This window comes from Pectinophora gossypiella, chromosome 2 (assembly GCF_024362695.1).
Source record: "Pectinophora gossypiella chromosome 2, ilPecGoss1.1, whole genome shotgun sequence".
In the NCBI taxonomy this organism is placed as follows: domain Eukaryota; kingdom Metazoa; phylum Arthropoda; class Insecta; order Lepidoptera; family Gelechiidae; genus Pectinophora; species Pectinophora gossypiella.
Genome location: NC_065405.1, coordinates 14,770,683 through 14,793,443, shown reverse-complemented (window position 1 = coordinate 14,793,443; position 22,761 = coordinate 14,770,683). Strand labels below are relative to the sequence as shown.

Genomic DNA, 22,761 nt, shown 5'->3' with positions numbered 1-22,761 from the left:
CACAAAAATCACTTTGTGATCCCTAGTTTGGTTAGGACATTACTGATCACCTGATCGTCCGAAAGTAAGATGATCCGTGGTTCGGAAGGCACGTTAAGCCGTTGGTCCCGGTTACTACTTACCGATGTAAGTATGTAGTCGTTACGTGAGCCATGGCAGGGGCCTTTGGTGGGTATTCCACCTCACCACCCACACGATAAGAAGAAGAAGAGATTTTTTTACACTTTATTAATTCACTCACAAGGTACAGAATAATGACAATAGCAATGTGTTGGAGTTCAGAGTCTATAATTGGCTACTTGACAATAAAATATGAAATATGTCGGATATGGTAGTTTATCGTTTAACGATCATTATCCAGTAGTTATTTTATTTTTATTTTTACAAAATAAGAATGCGTTTTTTATCTGCGTATTAATAGAAAAAGCTCTTGATCGGGTTAACGTTATGGAGATGACATAAAACTATACCTTATACAGCTCTCGTTTGGCATCATCCAATATAGAGGAGGCGTCGTGCACAGATTCGTGTCTCGTTCTCGCAGCTATTGCTCCGCGCTTGCGTGTTGCCTCGTACATAGCGTTCGCTTCCATCAGTTGTGCTCGGAGGTCTTCTATTTCACTTACGTAACCCTAGAATAGGGAAAAAATATCTAATTGGAAAGTCAGGAAAATCGTAGCTTCTACGCTGGGTAACGACACATGTGTGGGGGGAGGGAAAGAGAAAGTATGATTTCGGATAATGCACTCGCGAGACAGAGACAAAAAGAGTGCAGGCTGCCCCGCCCTCAAATGAGCGTGAGTAAAGATTGTAATATACAATACTGGTTCACCCTGGGCACTTCATAAAAAATCTCATACTTACCGGAAACCGCCTAACGCGTAAGTGTGAGGGAGACAGACGCTCCGCGCGCTTAATCTTACTCCTTAATGGCTTACGGCCATTTAATATTAAAGTAAGACCCAGAGGGGGTGAGGTCGTCTCTCGATACCAAATGGTGCGGAGCGGAGAGTTACCGTTCTATCCGTAGTATCATTCATTATGCTGTCCTACTGATATCTTACCTGAACTAAAGTTGTTAGAGAACAGTCATTGGTCTCAGGACTTCCATCCTTCGGTGCCCAGGTTCCTAAGGCCTTCTCAGCTAACAATTCGCTGTTTCTAGCTGATGGCTGATCAATAGCAACTACTGGTAACATTATCTTACCTGAACTAAGGCAGTGAGAGAACAATCATTGGTCTCAGGACTTCCATCCTTCGGTGCCCAGGTTCCTAAGGCCTTTTCAGCTAACAACTCGCTGTTCCTAGCTGACAGCTGATCGATAGTTCCTTGCATGGCCTTCACTCGTCTCCTGAGGGACTCGACCTCGCCTGTCAGGATTGCATTCTCTTGGACAACATCGCTCCAACCCTCTTCACCGTTCTCTGAGATAACGCGTTTGCCCTGTTATGAAGAAAAAGCATTTATGTTAAAAACCAATGCTTTAGCTGCGAGAAATCGGTTGTGAAAGAAGCTACAACGATGGATGTCAGTGCTGATTGGCTGACAACAGACATAGTTGTCTGTTAGTACAATCTCTATCTCATTGTAAGTCTTACTTTTACATGGTTTCAAAAACAGAAGAGTAACATTCCCAAAAAGCACGCGATCTTTTTAAGAGATTGGTCACAAATGTGCAGAGGCTAAAAAAACCACATTACAACAATAGGCTAGTTTTCAACTAGTCAAATCAGTTACTTTTTACCAAATGTCAAAACACGAAATGACAATGGAATTTGTTTGAAAAAGCACACTGTGACGTCATAGAAAAACGTGATAAAATGTGTGACTTATTATTATGGTTTTCTTGTTTAAAATTCATAAGTTAAATAGAAATAGGAAATGTTTTTCATTCGTTTTAGATGTGTCTTTATTTAGTAATCAGAATATCATAATTCATCTTGAAAACTAGTACACGAGTTCATCTAGAAACATAATATTGATATTTAAACTCAACAAAAAATAGAAGGAAAACTACAAGGAAAGAGAGGAAGGGGAAGACCAAGAAGAGCTTACATGGAACAGATTAAAGAAAAGGTGAACGTCGTGTCTTATAAGGAAGTGAAGGAATTGGCCTTTAATAGACAAGAATGGAGAATGCTACACTGACAAGAGCGTGGCTCTTTAATTAGTGATGATGACCAACCTGTTTAAACTCAGCAATCTCCAGCTGTAGCCTGGCAACCTCTTGTCTGAGTTGGTGGATGGTTCTGGAAGTGAGGTCCTGGTTGACGACGCAACGGTTCTTGATGTTCCTCGCTCGGTTGGCGTATTTGAGCGTGTTGAGGGTCTCCATGAAGTCGCGGTCGCTTGGAGATACGCAGGCTATCATCACTGTGTTGCTATTGCCTGGAATTTGACGGTTGAAGTTGGTTAACACTTCTAAATGGTTTCATAATTTTAAGGGTTACATTAGAAGAAAGAACATTAGTAACTGTGCGATGAGGCTGGTATGGCTGGCACACGATAAGAAGAAGTAACTGAATTGTAAATAAGTAAATAAATATTAACTGATGATTATAAAAGCTTCTTTCGTAAGTAGTACTACCTACCTATGTAATGACGGTTAAAATAAATTAGGTATTGTAATTGGCAGCCATCAGACGTCACACACACAGTTGCGCGTGTACGATAACGTCAATGTGTAGTGTCAGCGTAAAACACGGTTGTTTGTATTGAAGTGTCCGGGGTGCGACTACGGTAAACATATAAATGTAGAAAATTTGGGTTGTGAGGGAAACTTAAAACTGCAACCCTGAATGATTATTTTAAGATTTTTTTTCTTCTAGTTATCTGCTATTAGTTGCTAGACTATTATCTGGGGGGTTAAAAAGGCGACATCAAAAGAATACATCTAAAACATCAATATTGCAATTTGACATTTGCGCATATAAAAATAAGTGTAAACAAATGTTAAATTGCAGTATTGCTTTTTTTAGATGAATTGCTTCGATGTGGCCTTTTTACCCCCCAGAGCATCAGATTTTTTATCAATTTAATACCAGTAATATAAGGCAAAACGTGAAGGCGATAGATATCTCAAATCAAATACCTAACATATCTACCTATATACAGGGTGTTAGTGACATCGTAACGAAAACTTTGAGGGATGATTCAGACCATGATTCTGAGTTGATATAAAGTGGAATTTTCCGTCGCAAAAGTATGGACAGGAAAATAATTAAAAAAAAAACACAAAAAATTCATGAATTTTTTGACAGGAAATTCCACTTGATATCTACTCAGAATCATGGTCTGAATCATCCCCCTCAATATTCGTTACGGTGTCACTAACACCCATACCTACTTGTATGGCTACCGTATGTACTTGTACGGGGTGTAAGTGACATCGTAACGAATACTGAGAGGGATGATTCAGCTGATTATTCTGAGTTAATATCAAGTGGAATATTCCATCGCAAAAGTATAGAATTGAAAATAATTTAAAAAAACTAAAAAAAATACATGATTTTTGCGACGGAAAAATCCACTTGATATCGACTCAGAATCATGGTCTGAATCATCCCTCAAAGTTTTCGTTACGATGTCACTAACACCCTGTATATTTTCCTTATAGGATAATGGCACGATATAAATGTCTCTTCACAATACAGTCTTCAAGATTTTAATACAGTCTACAGGGGGGCCTCTTCCGTTATTATGGCACACTATCAATATTCAATATCAGCTCAGAAGAACATGTAAAACTGTAGGATACTGATCTTACCTCCAAGCGAGTCCTGTAACAACCTCGTCAGTTTAGAGTCTCTATATGGGACATGTAGAACTCTCCGTGACTTGTCTCCCAGCGCTGATATCACATTGCCCAGAGCGAGTAACCCGCAGTTTATTGATATCCCTTCCTTTGCTCGCTCGCCCGTTGCGCCTGCAAAGGGAATTTGATCGGTATTATATTGCTTGTGATAATTATCATATTTTGGGTGATCAAGATGATTTAATTTTAGTTCCTTCAGTAAATTAAGTAAGTTGTCCATAATAAATAAATAAATAAATAAATAAATAAATAAATAAATAAATCAATGAAATTGAACGGATTATGGGTGAAGTGGATAAGGCCTACAGTGAATCAATAACATCTTTATCATTATAGGCTTGTATATTGAGTATTCATTGTTAGCTGTTAGGTAATGAATAAGGTCTGCAAAGAAGACAGGCACTGGCATTACAGACATTTTCATTCCATAATTCTTGCAGTACAGAGCATACTCCATCACACTCTACTACCTTTTTTTTTGACGTGACTTATTGTAGCTTTGCCGCAGATGGCATTAACTACTTGGCCGGACAAATGGGGAGCGCTGAAGGCTCTCACCCGGTACAACATTTAAGACAACAGGCCTGAGGGTGCCCAGTTGGGCGCGAACCTCGGCTCAGGGCGTCGTCTGAGAGGAAAAATATTTGAGAGAATTAATCGACCCTAGTGGGTCGATAGCGATAAGCGCTGATTGAGGGAAATCGTCGACCACGCCGGCGGGGTCGGTATCGGGGTCCTGAAGTGTTTGGTGTCGTGAGCTGATTGGCTGCCTCTATGGCTAGAGTAATCGGGTCGTCGGGATCGTATACTCTACTATCGCCTACTGCTTTTGTTTATTTATTGGTGTTTTCTGGTTCTGACCCCGCCCGCGTGGTTGACGTTTTCCCTTATTCAGCGCTTATGGCTATCGGCACACTAGACACAATTAATTCCTTCCGATATAATCCTCTCAGACGACGCCCTGAGCCAAGGTTCGCGCCCAACTGGGCACCCTCAGGCAGTTGCCTTAAATTTTGTACCGGGTGCGAGCCCTCATTGCTCCCCATTTGTTCGGCCAAGTAATCAATGCCATATGCGGCAAATCTACAATACGTCACGTCAAAAACTGATTTGACTGGAAACCGACTTCGGAATCGAATTATTTTGATAAAAGACACAAATCATACCTGTCCGCTTCAACCTCTCCGAGCCAGCGAGATCAACGAAATGAAACTTCGCCGTCAGGGTCTCATACTGCTCTGGGGGCTCCGCATCACCGTCTCTGACGTCTCTCTCGCCATCCTGATCCGGGGCCAGCCTCCTCTGCCTCATCAGCAGAGTGAACACAGCATGGGACCTTGATGATGAAGAGTTCATGTTCGTGGCCGCTGTGGTTCTTGCTAGGGCGCCAGCTCGTAGGGCTCCAAGGGCTTCCTTGACGCCTCGCACCGCGCGCATAGACGCGCCGACTATGCGCACGCCGCCGCAACCGTCTTCTGTTATCCTCAGCGCGCCCTGGTTAGGAAATAAAACGTTATAGATTCATTATGATTGGCTTTTTTAATTAAACGATATATTCAACATTTATTTAAGAGCCACACACGTGTTGGCGTTGGGTATCTAGAGTGTTATTAATTTTTTAATATATACAAGTAATTTTGTCGACTTTCTATTGCCCAGGATTATAAGTAACTGGGGGCTAAAAGTCACATTGTGGGAAATTATCTAAAAAGCAATATTGAAATTTGACATTTACCTATATAAAACTAAGTGCGCAATGTCTACAAAATGTCAAATAGCGATATTGTTTCTTAAGATGAATCGCTTCAATGAGGCGTTTTTTTACTCCCCCCCCCCCCATTATTCGAACGTTGTTTGTTTGTCTTACTATGTTTTCTTTACTCCCAGTTCAGTAAAGAAGACAAAGTTCTTTACTATTCAATCTCTAATACCCAAATCCACCCCTTGAGTAATAACTAGAGTAAGTTTAATGTACTTTTTCAAGTGTAACCAGAAGCTACCTCTTTCGGTCTATGTGGTCCAATGGTTGAGCGTTGTGCTCACGATCCGGAGGTCCCGGGTTCGAATCCCAGTAGGGACAAATCCTAAAAATTACTTTGTGATACCTAGTTTGGTTAGGACATTACGTACAGGCTGATCACCTGATTGTTCAAAAGTAAGATGATCCGTGCTTCGGAAGGCACGTTCAGTCGTTGGTCCCGGTTACTACTTACTGATGTAAGTACGTAGTCGTTACAGGAGTCATGTCAGGGTCCTATGGCGGTTCAATAGTAACCCTGACACCAGGGTTGATGGGGTTGGTAATAGATAGAAGAAGCTACCTTATCTAAGGCTGACGGAAATACCAAATACGTTTGTATTTCAAAAAGAAACATAACACACAGAAACACATTACTAAAGCGACAAAATTCTTTGGTCAAGTTTCTTGGACAAACATTGTAATATAAAGGAAACCAAGGTATGCTGAAAGAACTTGTAGTTTTATTTTATAAAGATCCGAGACACAACAACACTCCTTGTAACCATTGATAATTTATAGCCACTAGTGTTGTCCATAGATTCTTCTTCTATCGTGTGGGTTGTGAGGTGGATTATCTAATATACGATCCCGACGACCCGATTACTCTAGCCATAGAGGCAGCCAATCAGCTCGCGACACATAACACTTCAGGACCCCGATACCGACCCCGCCGGCGTGGTCGACGACATCCCTCAATCAGCGGTTATCGCTATCGACCCGCTAGGGTCGATTAATTCTTTCAAATATTTTTCCTCTCAGACGACGCCCTGAGCCGAGGGTCGAGCCCAACTGGGGCACCCTCAGGCCTGTTGTCTTAAACGTTGTACCGGGTGAGAGCCTTCAGCGCTCCCCATTTGTCCGGCCAAGTAGTTAATGCCATCTGCGGCAAATCTACAATAAGTCACGTCAAAAAAAAAGAAGTGGATTACCATACATTATAAACTCAATAGTATTGTATGTAACTAGTATATCACAAACATCATAATAAGATTCAGTTTCAAATCCACTTGCGCCACAGATTAAATAACGCAACAATTTGGGTCACCGGTACAAAAACAAACACTCGGTAATCCGCGGTCAGTAAGTGTTAGGCAGCATGATGAGGGTAGCACGGTTCAATGAATTCTCAGTACTGAAGTTACTTAACTACTCTGTTACGTTACTACTCTCGTGTGGGTTGTGAGAGCAATGACCGTACTCATCAACCTTGGTGCCAAGGTTACTATTGAACCGCCAAAGGCTCCTTACATGGCTGATGAAACGACCACATACTTACTATAGTAAGCAGTATATCTATCTTAGTACTTCAATATCAAGAGTAGCCGCACGCACACACTAGACACTCCATACAAAAATCTCATTTTTACCGTGTGCCTAACGCGTAAGTGCGAGCGAGACACAGTCCACGCGCGCTCTCTCCCTTACTCCTTAGCGGCTTACGGACATTTGAGACAAAAGTAAGACCGTTCTGCACTTAGTCACACCCCGGACACTTCATACAAACAACCTCGTTTTACTCAGACACTACACATTAACATTATCAACACGTGCAGCTGTGTGTGTGAAGTCTGAGGGCTGTCAATTACAATACCTAATTTAAGCGTTATTAGTTACTTAGGTAGGTAGTACAACTTGCGCACAGTAAACGAGATAGCCGAGAGAGTGGATCTGTTTTCGTGTTCCAAGAGTGAATTCGCAAAAATAGCTATCAGTGTGATCTGTTATACTTAATTAAGGAAATCGTATATTGTGCTAGTTAAAAATAATTAATGATTAATTTATAATTATAAAAATGTCGAAAGTTTTTAATAAAATTTTACCTTCGACAAATTTATTATTTAAGTGATATTATGTATTATTATAATCATCAGTCAAGAATATATAATTGATAATAAAATATTAATTCAAAAAGATTTTAAAATATGATTAATTTTAAATATATGTATAAATAAGTCCCCAACTCTGTCGCATTAGGTAATCCTGTAAGGATAGTTGTTGTGAGTGAAATAAATAAATAAACAAACTTAGGATGATGCTTTTATAATAATCAGTTTATATTTATTTATTTACTACACATATCACTCACAACTTTACACTTGACTTAAAAAATCACTGAACTAATTAATTGCATTCACATTATTTTTACATTAAGCTAGGTTCAATTTTATTGCAAATTATTGATGAAAAATCTAAACCTCTATGTTCGAGAGGGGGTGAGGTAAACCTAGCTCAGACTCTGGTGGGGGGCGGAGAGTTGCCGTTCTATACGTAGTATTATTCTTTATTCTGTCAGTGGGCATGTTGTCTTCTGACTCTGCCCAATTTGTTAGGGTTGGCAAGCGTGAGTTATGTCCAACCACGGTTCAGTGCCGACGAGGCAATGTTACGCTAGGCGGCTACGATAATTAAATAATAAAGATAGTACCGCCAGCACCGTCGAGTGGATGTGAAATCAGTGTTGTTTTTGTTATCGTGAATAATCTGCGCTTGATTTTGTAAGGCATTACCGTCTGGATCTGGATCATGCAAGTTTAGTAGGTACATCATCCAGATAACTTTTGTGTGTACTATTTATATACTATGCCCGGCTTGGCAAGAGTCGTGGGTTCCAATGGCGTTTGAGATTTTTTCAATCAATTCTATCTATCTTCTTCTTCATCTATCATGTGGGTTATAAGGTGGAAGGCCAACCTCATCAACCGTGGTGTCAGCCTTGAGCTGCCAAAGGTCCCCGACATAATTCATGTAACGACTACGTATATACGTCTGTAAGTAGTAACCGCGTCCAACGGCTTAACGTGCCTTCTGAAGCACGGGTCATCTTCTGTCGGAGCCCAATGTTCAACCACTGGTCCGCGGATGCCGTTATTCTGTCTATGAATACTTACTTTAGCAAAAGGATCTTTGGCAGGGTCGAGCAGATCAACAATGTCTTCATTATAGAGCTCAATAAACTGCGCCTGCACAGAGAACTCCGGTGGGAGCTGTCCCTGCGCGCGCGCCGCGTCGGCCCTGGCGTCTGCGCCGGCGAACAAGTCCCGTATGGCGCGGGGGATGATCCCGCGGCGGTCCTCGTCGCCATCACCCTCGCCTTCCCAGCCGCTGCCCATCGTGTACGTCTTGCCGGAGCCAGTCTGGAATTAAAGAGGAATTAGGGTCAATTTGGTATTCAAAAAGAACAAAAATAATGTCGTTGTTGCGTCACTATCAGTTATATACTGTGTTGGGTTTCTGTGATGCCTGTTAGACTTGGGGGGCTAAATAGGCCACATCGATGCAATACATCTAAAAAATAAATATTGCAATTTGACATTTGCGCATATAAAAGTAAGTGCGCAATGAAAACAAATTCTTGCTGCTTGCTTTTTTAGATGAATTGCTACGATGTGGCCTTTTTACCCCCCAGAGCTTCAGATTTTTTATCAATTTAATACCAGTCATCTTACGCAAAACGTGAAGGCGATAGATAGGTACCTCAAATCAAATACATAACATATCTACCTATATATTTTCCTTATAGGAAAATGGCGCGATATAATGTCTATTTACAATACAGTCTTCAAGATTTTAAGACTATAATGATGGGGATATACTAATGATTGGTCCCTCATTCAGCGCTTATCGCTATCGACCCACTAGGGTCGATTAATTCTTTCAAATATTTTTCCTCTCAGACGACGCCCTGAGCCGAGGTTCGCGCCCAACTGGGCACCCTCAGGCCTGTTGTCTTAAACGTTGTACCGGGTGAGAGCCTTCAGCGCTCCCCATTTGTCCGGCCAAGTAGTTAATGCCATCTGCGGCAAATCTACCATAAGTCACGTAAAAAAAAAACTAATGATTGGAAAAGTATATTATTATAACGTCTTATAGTGAAAACCATGTCAGCTCCTTTTTTGTAAATTCATATTCGGAAGTGATTCACAAAACCTCGCAATAAATTTATGGTATCATCGCTGACGTTTTGCTAAAATAATTTGTATCTTATTGACAATTGCAAATGGCGCAAATCAGATTCGCCAAAAATTTCAGATATGTCTGTTTGCGACGTCAGCGACGAATTTTTACCTGGATTGAAACGAATTGAAAGAAAACGAGGAAATAACGTTACGATGACTTTCCCAGGATTACAATGTTGATTTTCAGCTGTGCCCAAAAAATGGAACAATACGTACAAATAGTCTTCACAGAACGGCTAAGAAAGAAGAAAAATGCTACAGGGAAAAATCAAGAATGTTGATTTTCAGCTGTGCCCAAAAAAATTTAAATAAAACCTACCAAGATCTACACAGAACAAATAGTTGAGAACGGATAAGGAAAAATGGCAGAGGATGGAGTTTGATATTAGAAAGACAACGTAACATAATCTCACGAATATATCCCGATGGGGTAGTCAGAGGTACATCCGTTGCAAGATATTAAGTACCCACCGAGCATTTTGTTAAGCCTTATATAATGGTAGAGCCAACTGAAAGAACTTAAACAAATTCTTTGATTTCCAAGACACCCTTGAAGACATAATAGTGAAAGCCTCGAGACACGTTCCTTCAGACCAAAGTAAACATATTTGCAATAATCATTGCTATTGTAATATTTGTAATGATGCAGACGTTCATATTTGCTTAATAAATTTCATGTTTATTCAAGTGATTACACCAACACTTGCATACGAATCTTAACTTTCAATGTCAACACTTATGTGAATATTTCAAGTGAAGTTGTTTGCACGTTCTTCTAAGTAGTGCGTTACCAAATTAGGTAACTTGGGACCGGCGTGCGTGTAGGAAACGACTGATGAATGTGGACGAAGCAAGAGACGTGTGGCAGGATCGAAGCAAATGTAATACCTTATAGTCTCTACTTACTCCGGTGGGAAATATTCGTGAGTTTATTTATGTATGTGAATGTACAGTCATGAGTAATATAAATGGAATGAAATGAAATTTATTGTCATAAATGTGGTAAGTATATCGATGTAAGTAAATCTTGTAGCGCTCAGCACATTTAGTCATGTTGTGACATACAATAATAACTACTAAAAAATATTACAAAAACACTTATCTATATAAAAAAAGAAAGAAAAGGAAAAAAAAAACCTATTTATAAACTGAAAAACTCACTTATGCTATAAAACTGCTTCCCCTTTAACCACTTTTTGAGTTGGGATCTAAACTTTAGATGGGGTAGCTCTTTAATATAGGACGGAATGGCGTTATATGTTCTCACACACATAGAATGACAATTTTTATAATAAACTGTAGTTCTAGGAGTAAACTCCTGTCTTAGTTTATTTGGATTTCTAAGATTTAGCCCATGGATCTCCCCTGATGTCTTAAACAAATCTTTGTGTGTGTGTGCAAAGAGAGCCAGTTCATATATGTACATTGAAGGAAGCGTCAGGATTCCTAATTTAGCAAAGAGAGGCCGACAGGGTTCATCTGGTGCTACACCACACATGGCTCTAATACATTTCTTTTGTTCTACAAACGCTTTACAAGAATCAGTACTGTTCCCCCAAATTAATAGTCCGTATTTTAGTGTAGAGTTTACATATCCGTAGTATGCAGTGAGCAAAGTTTCAGTTGAAGCTACTTTACGAAGTTTACTTAAGACATATCTATAGCTGTTTACTTTACTACACACCTTATCTATATGAGCTTTCCAGTTACAATATTGATCAATGTTATTGATCAATGTATCCACTTTAGGACTCTGTCGCACTGACATATTTGACATTTAGTGAGACTTACAGTTCAATTAGTTAAAAAAGTTAATGTGACATGGTACCAAAGTGTATACATATTAATGCTCGTGACCGTACCAGGTAAATAGTCACTAAATGTAATGAATGAATTAATGTAGAGATTTTCATCCCGTGATCACCAATACAAAAATTTTATCATTATAAATAGTTTCAACCATTTACTTCCCGAGTTCTACATACCAAATCCCAGCACAGACCTAAACCAATGTATGCGTCGAATTTGTTTTCGAATTCATGTTTGGATCATAAATGATTATCACGTGCTCAGCGGTGAAGAAAAACATCGTGAGTAAACCCACATTCTCGAGAAATGCATTTTCGGAGGTATGTGACCTAACCTGTATTGGGCTGGTTTTCCCTTCGAGGGTTAGAAGGCAGTGGCTTCTATAAAAACTGGTCCTGTCGAATCTTCAGGTTAGGTAAGCCCGAAAAACGAGACAATGCTAGGGAGATAATGATGACTTCCAGAGTTCTTCATTGACTTATGCGATCAATAATACTCTACTTGACAGCCTAGTCAAATGAGATACGTTTTGCGAAACGATAAAACGAAAGTTTTCTTTGGAAATACTGTCCTGTGACGTCATCAATAAAAGCGGTCAAACGTCGTGCTCATTGTTACTTAAAATAAATAAAATTCGAAAATAAGTTGAAAAGTAAAATGAGATTGATATTTGATTGGTTTCTGTTTCTAGTTAAGCATTTTATAATTTACCTTTGACCCATTCAAATACCCTATTGCTATAGATAGCTCTTGACAGACACGCTGCTACAATACCTACTTTCTTTTTCTTTTTATCCGCGTCAAAGACAATGCGTGAAACGAACAATACAAGAATTCCATTTATCAACACTTCCTTAAATACTCTGCCTCTACGACTATAAGATCCAATTATCCACTGGGGGCGTGAAGCTAATTCTCACGGATGCGGACAGTGAACACCAAAATTCACTTTCTAAACTAACAATATTACGTTACGTATGTGATATCACCGTAACTGCTACTTGACCAAATACTTGAAAAATACTCATATATGTATGTACGAGTAGTATGTATGTAGTATGAACTTGTAATGAAAGTGAAGACTCAATTTTTCACAGTTCGATGTTTACGAAAGATTGCTGTTCATAGAGTAATGTAAAAATGTTAAAAGTTCCAAGCCACGCTTCATCAAACCGAAGAGGGCATAGTTTTATTTTTTAGATGTGACTTATTGTAAATTTACAATAACTTACTTGACTTATTGTAAATTTACAATAAGTTACGTCATATAAGATATCTTATATTGGTGCTTGGTTTTATATCAATACTTATTTAGATGGTTACGAATTCATGTTTGAGTCATGAACAATTATTAACTAACTTTAAGAGACCCATTGCCATAACCTAAAAAAAAATAGGTACCTACCTAAGTCTTGATAAAATTTGACAATACGACCATTCCTTAGGTGTACGTACAAACCCTTTCAAAATGTCAAACACTTAGGTGTTCGCCATGACATTTCCGTATGGCGATCACGCGCGCACTTTGAGACGGTCAGACCGACCGACGCCTGCGCCGGGACATTTATATTTAACACGCGACCAATTGCATTACTGTAACGTAATGTCAGATGCGATGACCTCGTATTGCAGTATAGTTCATTTATTTATTTGCCTGGGTTTTAGCGGTTTATTCTTAAAGGACGCTAAGCCGTTGGTCCCGGGCTACTAGCCCAAACACCTTCACCAACCCGCAGTGGAGCAGCGTGGTGGAGTATGCTCCATACACCCTCCGGTTGTGAGTGTTGTGTGGCTTTTGCCCAGCAGTGGGACGTGAATAGGCTGCTTATGTATTCCGTTTAAATATTCTTTATTCTCAACAAATACATAACAGCCAATTATATGAGAAAAACTTGTAATTAGACTTTAAATATTTAAACAGTATCGTTCGCACGGACCACTCTAATGAGGATAAAAACTAGAAGCTCAAATGTAGGTGGCAGCACTGTTTGTTGAGTGTTCCTAATTTTTGACAGTTCTCCATACTGTCCAGCAGAGCTAACATGCGCAACGTAATAAATAATCGATCGATTCAATACATTTTGTCGAAATCGATAAATTTGATCGTATTTTGACAGAACAACATGACTTATTTAGGTTCACATATTAGCACCAATCGAAAAAACGACATAACTATATCGTCAGAATCGATGAAATGACCGTGATAAAATTATCGATCGAGTTTGTTATTTTCCCCTAACATGCGTGGCACGTGATTTTGTTCGTATTTTGACAGAACGACATGACTTAAATGAGTTCACATATTAGCATCAATCGACAAATCGACATAATTATATCGTCAGAATCAATAAAATGAATGTGAAAAAAAAATATCACGTTGCGCAAGGTAGCCATACAGGTAAAATTCGTGATAAATTGCTGTAAAATGTGGAGCAACGGGGAGTGTATCCCGTGAAGGATGAGTTAAGATAAAGAAAATTGATGGCTTTAGGATTTGATGAAAAATAAACTTTTTGGCACTAATACCTATTATCGACGTAGCATTGAAATCAGAAATCAGAATCATTATTTAACGTAATTATAATGAATAAACTTGTTGAAAAAATGTAAAATTTTTGAATTTACGTCATTTCGCAAGGTGTTATGGCTGAGGAGAAGAAATGACAAGAAACTGCAACAGCAACACATCTTTTAAATCAATGAGGATATACATTACAAGTTATTTAATAACTAATTAATAACCTTATAATAAGATTTTTTACATAAAGTAAGCTTCACATGAGCTTTAAATTTATTTTCTGACAAATTTAAAATATTATCTGCTATTTTATTGTAAAAACGTATATATAACTTTTGAACTTTTAATGTACGACCAGCCCCCCGCGCTGCAAATTGCTTAGTATGCACACGTCCTCGGTATTAAGTTCATGCCGTCTGAATTATGCAATCGAAGGACAGTTCACACGAATAACAGAGTACCGATCAGCATTATGCAATGTTAAGGAAGAACGCTCCGGTCGTGCTTCTGATACGATCTATAGTGCGGCGAAAGCTGATGCAGTGGAGCAGAACTAATCACGGACCAACATGGAATATGCGATAGTCTACTTATTAATTCCATATCGTCGCTTTAAGCAGGTAAGCGCCTTTTTAGATAATCACATTCTGATATGTTTTTTTCGTTTCTTGTTGTTTTTGTGTTTTTCTTATCAACAGTGGCTGCAAGTTGTCTTTGATTACTTGTGGCTCTGCCCACCTCATTAGGGATTACGGGCGTGAGTTTATGATATGTTTATTTAAAATTCCTATGATAAATAATAATAATAGTCCTACACGAACCGGGGATTGCCATTGGGTGCACTCCATTAGATTAAAATGTTTTAAAGGGCGTCTACGTGTTGGCTTCGAGTTCGGCACTACGCCTTCCAAAAGTCCGGGACTTCATAGACCCGAGATATGGGGAGAACGTTACAAATAATAATAATAAAATAATATAATGTTTGATTTTCATCAACAAAACTCAATTTCATTTTCAAATAATTTACACTAGTGTTTCAAAAGTGAACAAAAGGTTCACTAATCCCCATTGATGGGGATTTCTAATGGGGATTTGTGGAATAATCTAGTGTCAGCAGCCTCCGTGGTCTAGTGGTTAGAGCGTTAGACTCACGATCTGGAGGTCCGGGTTTGATTCCCGATCGTAATAAAATTTCTCAAAATTAATTAACCTCTATATATCACTATTGCTCGCCATAAATTGTGACAATACATTGTTACAACTCTTATTAATTGGTTACCTACATAAGTTTTAACAAAATAATAATATAATCTTAAGAGATACTTAAACAAAAATATACTACTTAACTTGTAAAAGACAAAAGATATTAAATACAAAAAAGTTAGCCATTATTTTAAAATACTATTCACTTCACTATCACTAGAACTATCTTCTAAATTACTTGTGTCTATAAATTCTATATCAGATTCAAGCGGATAATGCAGCAAAAGCTCTCTGGCTTCGGAAGAAAGAATCATTCCCTTTTGCTTTGTCATTCGAGGTCTAAGACTCGTTATCACTGGATCAGAAGACAATAGAAGATTATGCAAAATGTCTTCATTTGTCGCTGTCCTACTTATTTTTCTGGAATGGTTCTCTCTGTGTTTCCGGAAGTCTTTGTTACGAGCTTCTGCTGCTTCTTCAGATAGTTTTACTATGGGCGACCCAATGTGCGCGAGTGGGATGGCGCCCAGAGTAGTCTATTACAAAGCCATACTAGGAGTCCATCATCTCTTTGAAGGATGAAAAAGAGAAAAAAAATACAAAAATAAGAGAGCGCGCGAACAGTCTGTCTCGCTCGCACTTACACGTTAGGCGGCACACAGTACTGGAACGAGATTATTACATCTCCATACAAAAATCTCCTTCTTACCATGGCTGGGTTAATGCCCCGGACACTTCATACAAACAACCTCGTATTACACAGACACCACACATTGACGTTATCGTACACGCGCGTCTGTGTGTGTGACGTCTGACGCCATACGATTCAGGTCTAAACTGTGTTCGAGGGGGGATGAGGTAAACCTAGCTCAGCCTCTGGTGGGGAGCGGAGAGTTGCCGTTCTATACGTAGTATTATTCCTTATTCTATATGCTATAGGTTAAAAATTGTACCAATGCGCCGTTACATTACGTTTATTCAAGTACCTATACAAATATAAGTAAATTATCTGCAATTTACTTTATATTTGCATGCTGCCACTAGGCGATTCTCACACTGCCCCGCATGATGCAGCGTAGCGCGTGGATGCGTGTTCTTCCGTTGCTTGTAAGTATATAAACACGCACAGTCTAACACACAGAAAATGCATCCGCATGAACACGCGTGGATGTATTTTCTGTGTGTTAGACCGTGCGTGTTTTCTATACAAACGAAGATACTTACAATCAACGGAAGAACACGCATCCACGCGCTACGCTGCATTATGCGGGGCAGTGTGAGAATCGCCTTACAGCATCATAAACCCTGACCTATTTATTTTCAAATGCCCTTTTTTACCAACGATTTTAAAACGTGTCACCCTATGAACTCCACCACATCGTATACCGTTTAGGAATTTCCCGCTAATTACCGTGGCAATTAAAGCAATAATTTATGTAAATGTTTCAAATTAAAGGTCCGTAAATGGTCAAGGTTGAGTAAATAATATAACATATTAGCATTCCGGACGCGACGCCGACCGCGCGATGTTAGATTATCGCGTGCGGCACTTTTTTCCATCCCCCTTTCGTCCCCTTAATGAGTGATTACTGGGATAAAAAGTATCCTATGTTTTTCCCTGGTTCTCAAACTATCTCCATAGCATATCTTCTAAATCATTTCAACAGTTACAGCGTGAAAAGTTAACAGACTGACAGACAAATAGAGTTACTTACGTATTTATGTGTGTTTCAAAGTGTCCATACAATTCCATAGTCTCTACTTACCCTGGTGGTAATTCTGGAGTTTATGTATATATGTGTGATATGTTCCTGGAGTTTATATAGGTATATATGTGAAAGAAAAAGCCTCTTTACCAGTCATAATATACTTTATCAAAGTCACTCTTGTACTCTCGTCACACAATAATCTCCGTTGAACTCCCTTGTTGTAATTATTTTTTCTCCATCGCGCCTTTCTCCGTTAAATAACAACTGCTTAATGCTCTTAAGCCGGGGGATGGAGCCACCGTCGCACCATTTTTTTTTAAATACGATCAGATTTTTTAAGCAATCAGATATCGGTTTAATGTGTTTGCTGTTTAGCCTCGTTACACAGTTTAATTATAGTGTCATCCTACGCATCCGTGGATTCTCAGTAGGAGGTATAATGCGTAATTAAATATACTTAATTGAATCCTTATTGGTTTCCGCATGATTTACATTTAGTTACCTGCAACACAGAGATCAGTCCCGAAGCATAATATGACGAGATCCCTTTCGAAATTGACGGGATTGGGCGAATCTCCTTGAGTTATACTCTATGTTTTGATTATGCTGATTTCCAATAAAAACTTAATTATTTAGTTAGTAATATTGAAGAATGAAGGTTTTTGTTTTTCACAAAATATCCAACCATCCTAACTTTACACTTTTTATGAAAAAGACGAGATCCCGAAAATTTCGGGATCTCACGGGATTGATATTTTCAATCCCGCGGTTTCTCGAAGTTGCGATCTCGAGTCAGGATTGCATTCCCAAGAACTTAAGAAGAGCTTTATTGCTTAACCTTTAGGCAGATAAAACTAGAGTAGCACAAAAAGAACAAATTGAAAAAGAAAAGCAGCCAATGTTTTTACTTCTTCTTCTATCGTGTGGGTTGTGAAGTGGATTACCAACCCCATCAACCCTGGTGTCAGGGTTATTATTGAGCCGCCATAGGCCCCTGACATGACTTATGTAACGACTACGTACTTACATCAGTAAATAGTAACCGGGACCAATGGCTTAACGTGCCTTCCGAAGCACGGATCATCTTACTTTTGGACAATCAGGTGATTAGCCTGTAATGTCCTAACCAAACTAGGGATCACAAAGTGATGTTTGGGATCCCACCGGGATTCCGACCCGGGACCTCCGGATCGTGAGTACAACGCTCAACCACTGGTCCGCGGAGGCCGTTGTTTTTACTATAAAAGAGTTTTTACAACGGGATCATTCCCATTTTGGGAACATTCTCGGGAATCACCACTGGGGGGTTAAAATGGCCACATCTGAGCAATTCATCTAAGAAAGCAATATTGCTATTTGACATTTGTTTGCATTGCGCACTTACTTTTATATGCGCAAATGTCAAATTACAATATTGCTTTTTTAGATGAATTGCTCCGATGTGGCCATTTTAACCCCCCTGTTGGGCAATGGCCGCACCTTTATTTCTCAATACAAACAAAATCGCTAATCATTTAATATTATCTATGCTAATACATTCTAATAAGTAATACATCTCCTGTATCTCGCTTGACATCTTGTATAACGAGTACGGTCACGAGCATTAATATGTATACAGATAGGTACCGTGTCACATTAACTTTTTTGACAAATTGAACTGTAAGTCTCACTAAATGTCAAATATGTTAGTGCGACAGAGTCCTAAAGTGGGTACATGATATTGCTTATGACTGTACCTTGATCAGTGTTGACTCTGATGTAGTGATGGGCAGGGAAAGAAAAAATTGGGTGGGAAAGAAAAAATATCGGGAAAATATGGGAAAATAAAATAAACACCCGAAAAATTCCCGAATCATGGGAAAATATTTTTTATTTAATTATTTTTAATCTTATTATTATTTGTATGTCGTTTCCATGTCTCGGGTCGGGTCTGTCATGGAGTCCCGGACTTTTGGAAGGCGTGCGTGGGGCCGAAGCCAACACGTGGAGTCCCCTTAAGACAATTTACTCTAAATGTGTTGTGACATCAACCGGCGATTATCCCTGTATGCACTATGGGAGTGCACCCAAAGACAATCCCTGCTTCGTGTAGGACTATTGCAGATTATGGGAACAAAAGGAACGGGGCTATTGGGTTGGGGGTTAGTGAACCGGGATACTGGGGCTATGGGGGACTATGGCGCCTGCTCGACCAATTTTAATAACAGAGACACATTGGGCAGGCGGTGACTCGTCACTAACTGGTTGGGTCACCTATCTAGCCGACGCGACTGGACGGCAAGGCAACAACATGGTTGTGAGCATCTCAGGATGTCAAGAGGTGTACACCGCTTTCTGCGAGGCGGTTTACCCGCCTTACCAACTCGCGACTTATGCATCTTTCACTTCCACCCTGCGAGCGTATAGCTCTAACGCCCCACTCTGGCTGGCCAATGAAGGCAAGCCAGAGGTGAGAGTCCTGCGGCCCCCGCTAAGGTCCACTCCGGCCAGCCAGTACTGTCACCATCTTTGTTGCTCTTCTTTGGACTCTCTCGAGTAAAGAGAGATCTCTCTCTAGTAGAGTCCTTCCGATAGTAAAGTCTCCATATTTGAAACCCATGTTCTAACAGCGGTCTGACGTAAGTAAGTTTTGTAAAGCCTAAGAAACAATTCCGTATCTATATGATAAAAAGCTTTTCTAATTATGTATAAGAGGGAGTTATCCTTATTAGTGATTCCAATAATGTGTTCGTCCCACTTTAGATTATGTGTTATCGTTATTATCTGAACATTTTTTACTATGACACCAGAGGTGTATGACCATTAATTTGGCTTTTAGTGTATTTTAAAAATCTTGATTTCTTATTTATTTTGTATGAAAATAAAGTGCTTTGGGTAAAAAATGCGGTACGGCGGATTACAAAGGACCTTTAGAACATTTAATAATCCGGCGCAAAACATTTTTGACCGTTATGTTGACTTTTTATTCATCTCTCTTTCCGTTTTGGTTCAAATGGGAAAATGTCAGCCAGCGAAACAAATAAGTCAAATCTTTTGGTAAACGACTTGAAACGTATTTTTACGATACTACCAAATGTCGACTTTGGCTTTTATTTGACTTTAAAAAAAACTTGTTTTATACATTTTAACAATGACAACAAGCAGAGCTTTCCCAATGACTAGTTATTAGTCAGATAAATACTTTGTGTTTTTGTTTTGTGTGTTGTTAGGTGAACTTCTATATTAATACTATCTGATTTTAGATATGACGTTGACTGTAGTTTTTGCATTCGACTCAACGTTACGGCCTAAGTTTAGGTTGAATTATGGTATTGATTCACCTTGACCGTAAATGGTTACCACCCTCCAAAGATAAGCTTGCCATCTAGTGACGAAACTCGTATTTTGGCATGACGCCTGAAGTATCTGTTAGGGAAAACAGGAGTCGGGTAGTTGTACTTATAATAAACTTTTTCTATTCTATTCTACTTTGCAAGTATGCCTATCACAATGTCCTGGTGCTACTCGGCCGATAACATAGTACTTACCTCTATCACCCCGCTGTTTATTCCTTGTATACACTTTTCTTTAAAAAAGTAGCTTCTTAAGCGTGTATCACCATCAGGTAAGGTAGTGGTCAAACGTAAACCTATTTTTCAAAAGACGACCACCATATTACGCCTTTAGCAAGATAGTTCTATTATCACTAGATAAAACTTTTTTTTGATTTTTGAAAAATCGAATTAAGTTCAAAATATTGGTCATAGTCGTTTAATGCCATAGTAATAAACATTCTGACGATCCTTTAAATAACACGCCTGTTGTATTTTATTTTTATACAAAATGAATCAAAAATCAAGTTTTTTTTAAATCCCACAAAAGCCAAACTAATTAATGGTCATACACGTTTTTGTCATAGTTAATAATGTCTCGATAGCTTTGACATGTGTTTTTTGCTGACCGGCACTTTTCACATAGAAACTATAACGTAAAGTCCTACAAAAGTCAAAATAATGGTCATAGACGTTTGGTGCCCTAATAATAAATGGTCAAATGGATAAGTTCTAACGGGATATACAAATATTGTTTCATGGCCGGCACTTCACATTTTCACCAAAAATGTATGAAAATTCAGTTTTTTTAATTCGAATAAAACCGAAAATATTGACCCTACAGCTTTGGTGCCATAGTAATAAATGCTCAGACAGATAAGTTCTAAGAATAATACCATTATTGTTACTTGGCCGGCACTTTACATTTTCACCAAAAATGTATGAAAAATACAGTTTTTTAAAATCGAATAAAACCGAAGATATTGACCCTACAGCTTTGGTGCCATAGTAATAAATGCTCATACGGATAAGATCTAACGGAATATAGCAAAATTATTTTTTGGCCGGCACTTTGACTTCTGGGCCGAAATCCGATGATCTCCTTTAGATAAGTTTTTTAAGAGTTCATACGACACTACGACAGAAAATAAATTGGGCATAAGTAGGCATACATTATATTTAAATGGTCTTTGTTGGAAATCCTTACTTTTAATACAAATATATGCGATAAAAAATATTTTCCCTTGAAATGGGAATTTTTCGGGTTTTTTCCCTCAGAATTGGGAAAATTCCCAAAACGCGGGAATTTTCCGGGTAAGAACCCAACACTACGTCTGATGTCATCATCGCGAAATCATCCGCCATACTCGAGAACCAATTTACATAAAACTTAGTTCCTATATGCTGTTGCTGGTTTTCATTTCCGCAATTCAAGTAGGTATGAATTTCATGTTTGTCTTTGGGTGTTGTAATTACCATGGATAAATTTGTTGAACGTCAATGTAACATTTTTGAATTTACGTCATTTCGCAAGGTGTTATGGCTGAGGAGAAGAAATGACAAGAAACTGCAACAGCAACACATCTTTTAAATCAATGAGACACATTAAATACCAGACATTTTTATCATTTAGGTAATCATTAATCTTATAATAAGCTTTTTTACATAAAGTAAGCTTTACGTGAGCTTTAAATTTATTTTCTGCCAAATTAAAAATATTATCAGGTATTTTATAGTAAAAACTCCAAAAAAGATGAATTTAATTTACTTAATCTAGAATTTTGAATAGCAATTTAATTTTTATTCCTTGTATTGTAACTATGCCTTTCACAGTTTCTCGGAAGGAGAGATATATTTTTGTACCTATTAAATTCAACGGGTCTGGAAAAAAAAGAAACCTTATTAATTACGTATGCCTTAGTTAGCAAATTTTTAGGACAAATTGGCATACGATCACGGTTATCTTCTAAACCTCACTATATCTATTCTATAATTAAAATAAAATAGGTACTTGTAGAAAATCATCATCTCCCTAGCATTATCCCGTTTCTCACAGGGTCTGCTTACCTAACCTGAAGTTTTGACAGGTCCAGTTTTTTACAGAAGCAACTGACTGTCTGACCTTCCAACCCGCGAAGGGAAAACCAGCCCAATACAGGTTAGGTCACATACCTCCGAAACGTATTTCTCGCGTATGTGAGTTTCCGCGCTATGTTTTCCTTCACCGTTGAGCACGTGATAATCATTTATGATGCAGACATGAATTCGAAAACAAATTCGGCAATCATTGGTTACTGCTGTGCTGGATTAGAACCTGCAACCTCAAGGTGAGAGGCAAGCGTTCTAACAACTGGGCTACCACGGCTCGCGATAAGTACATACTCATAATAAACGTAAGACTATACAATATAACTTGTTCA

The 22,761-nt window shown here is 38.7% G+C and overlaps 1 protein-coding gene across 3 annotated transcripts in view; it reads right to left on the bottom strand.

Annotated features, from left to right (window-relative positions):
* LOC126378015 (kinesin-like protein KIF21A) overlaps nt 1-22,761 on the bottom strand; it is a 114,394-nt gene that overhangs the window by 35,345 nt on the left and 56,288 nt on the right. For all 3 annotated transcript variants that reach the window (XM_050026044.1, XM_050026054.1, XM_050026065.1), the window contains exons 4-9: nt 8,724-8,969; nt 4,982-5,309; nt 3,768-3,926; nt 2,187-2,389; nt 1,208-1,444; nt 471-632 (exon numbers count right to left, since the gene is read on the bottom strand). In XM_050026044.1, the coding sequence (XP_049882001.1) occupies nt 471-632; nt 1,208-1,444; nt 2,187-2,389; nt 3,768-3,926; nt 4,982-5,309; nt 8,724-8,969 (1,335 nt within the window). The remainder of the gene's footprint in view (nt 1-470; nt 633-1,207; nt 1,445-2,186; nt 2,390-3,767; nt 3,927-4,981; nt 5,310-8,723; nt 8,970-22,761) is intronic.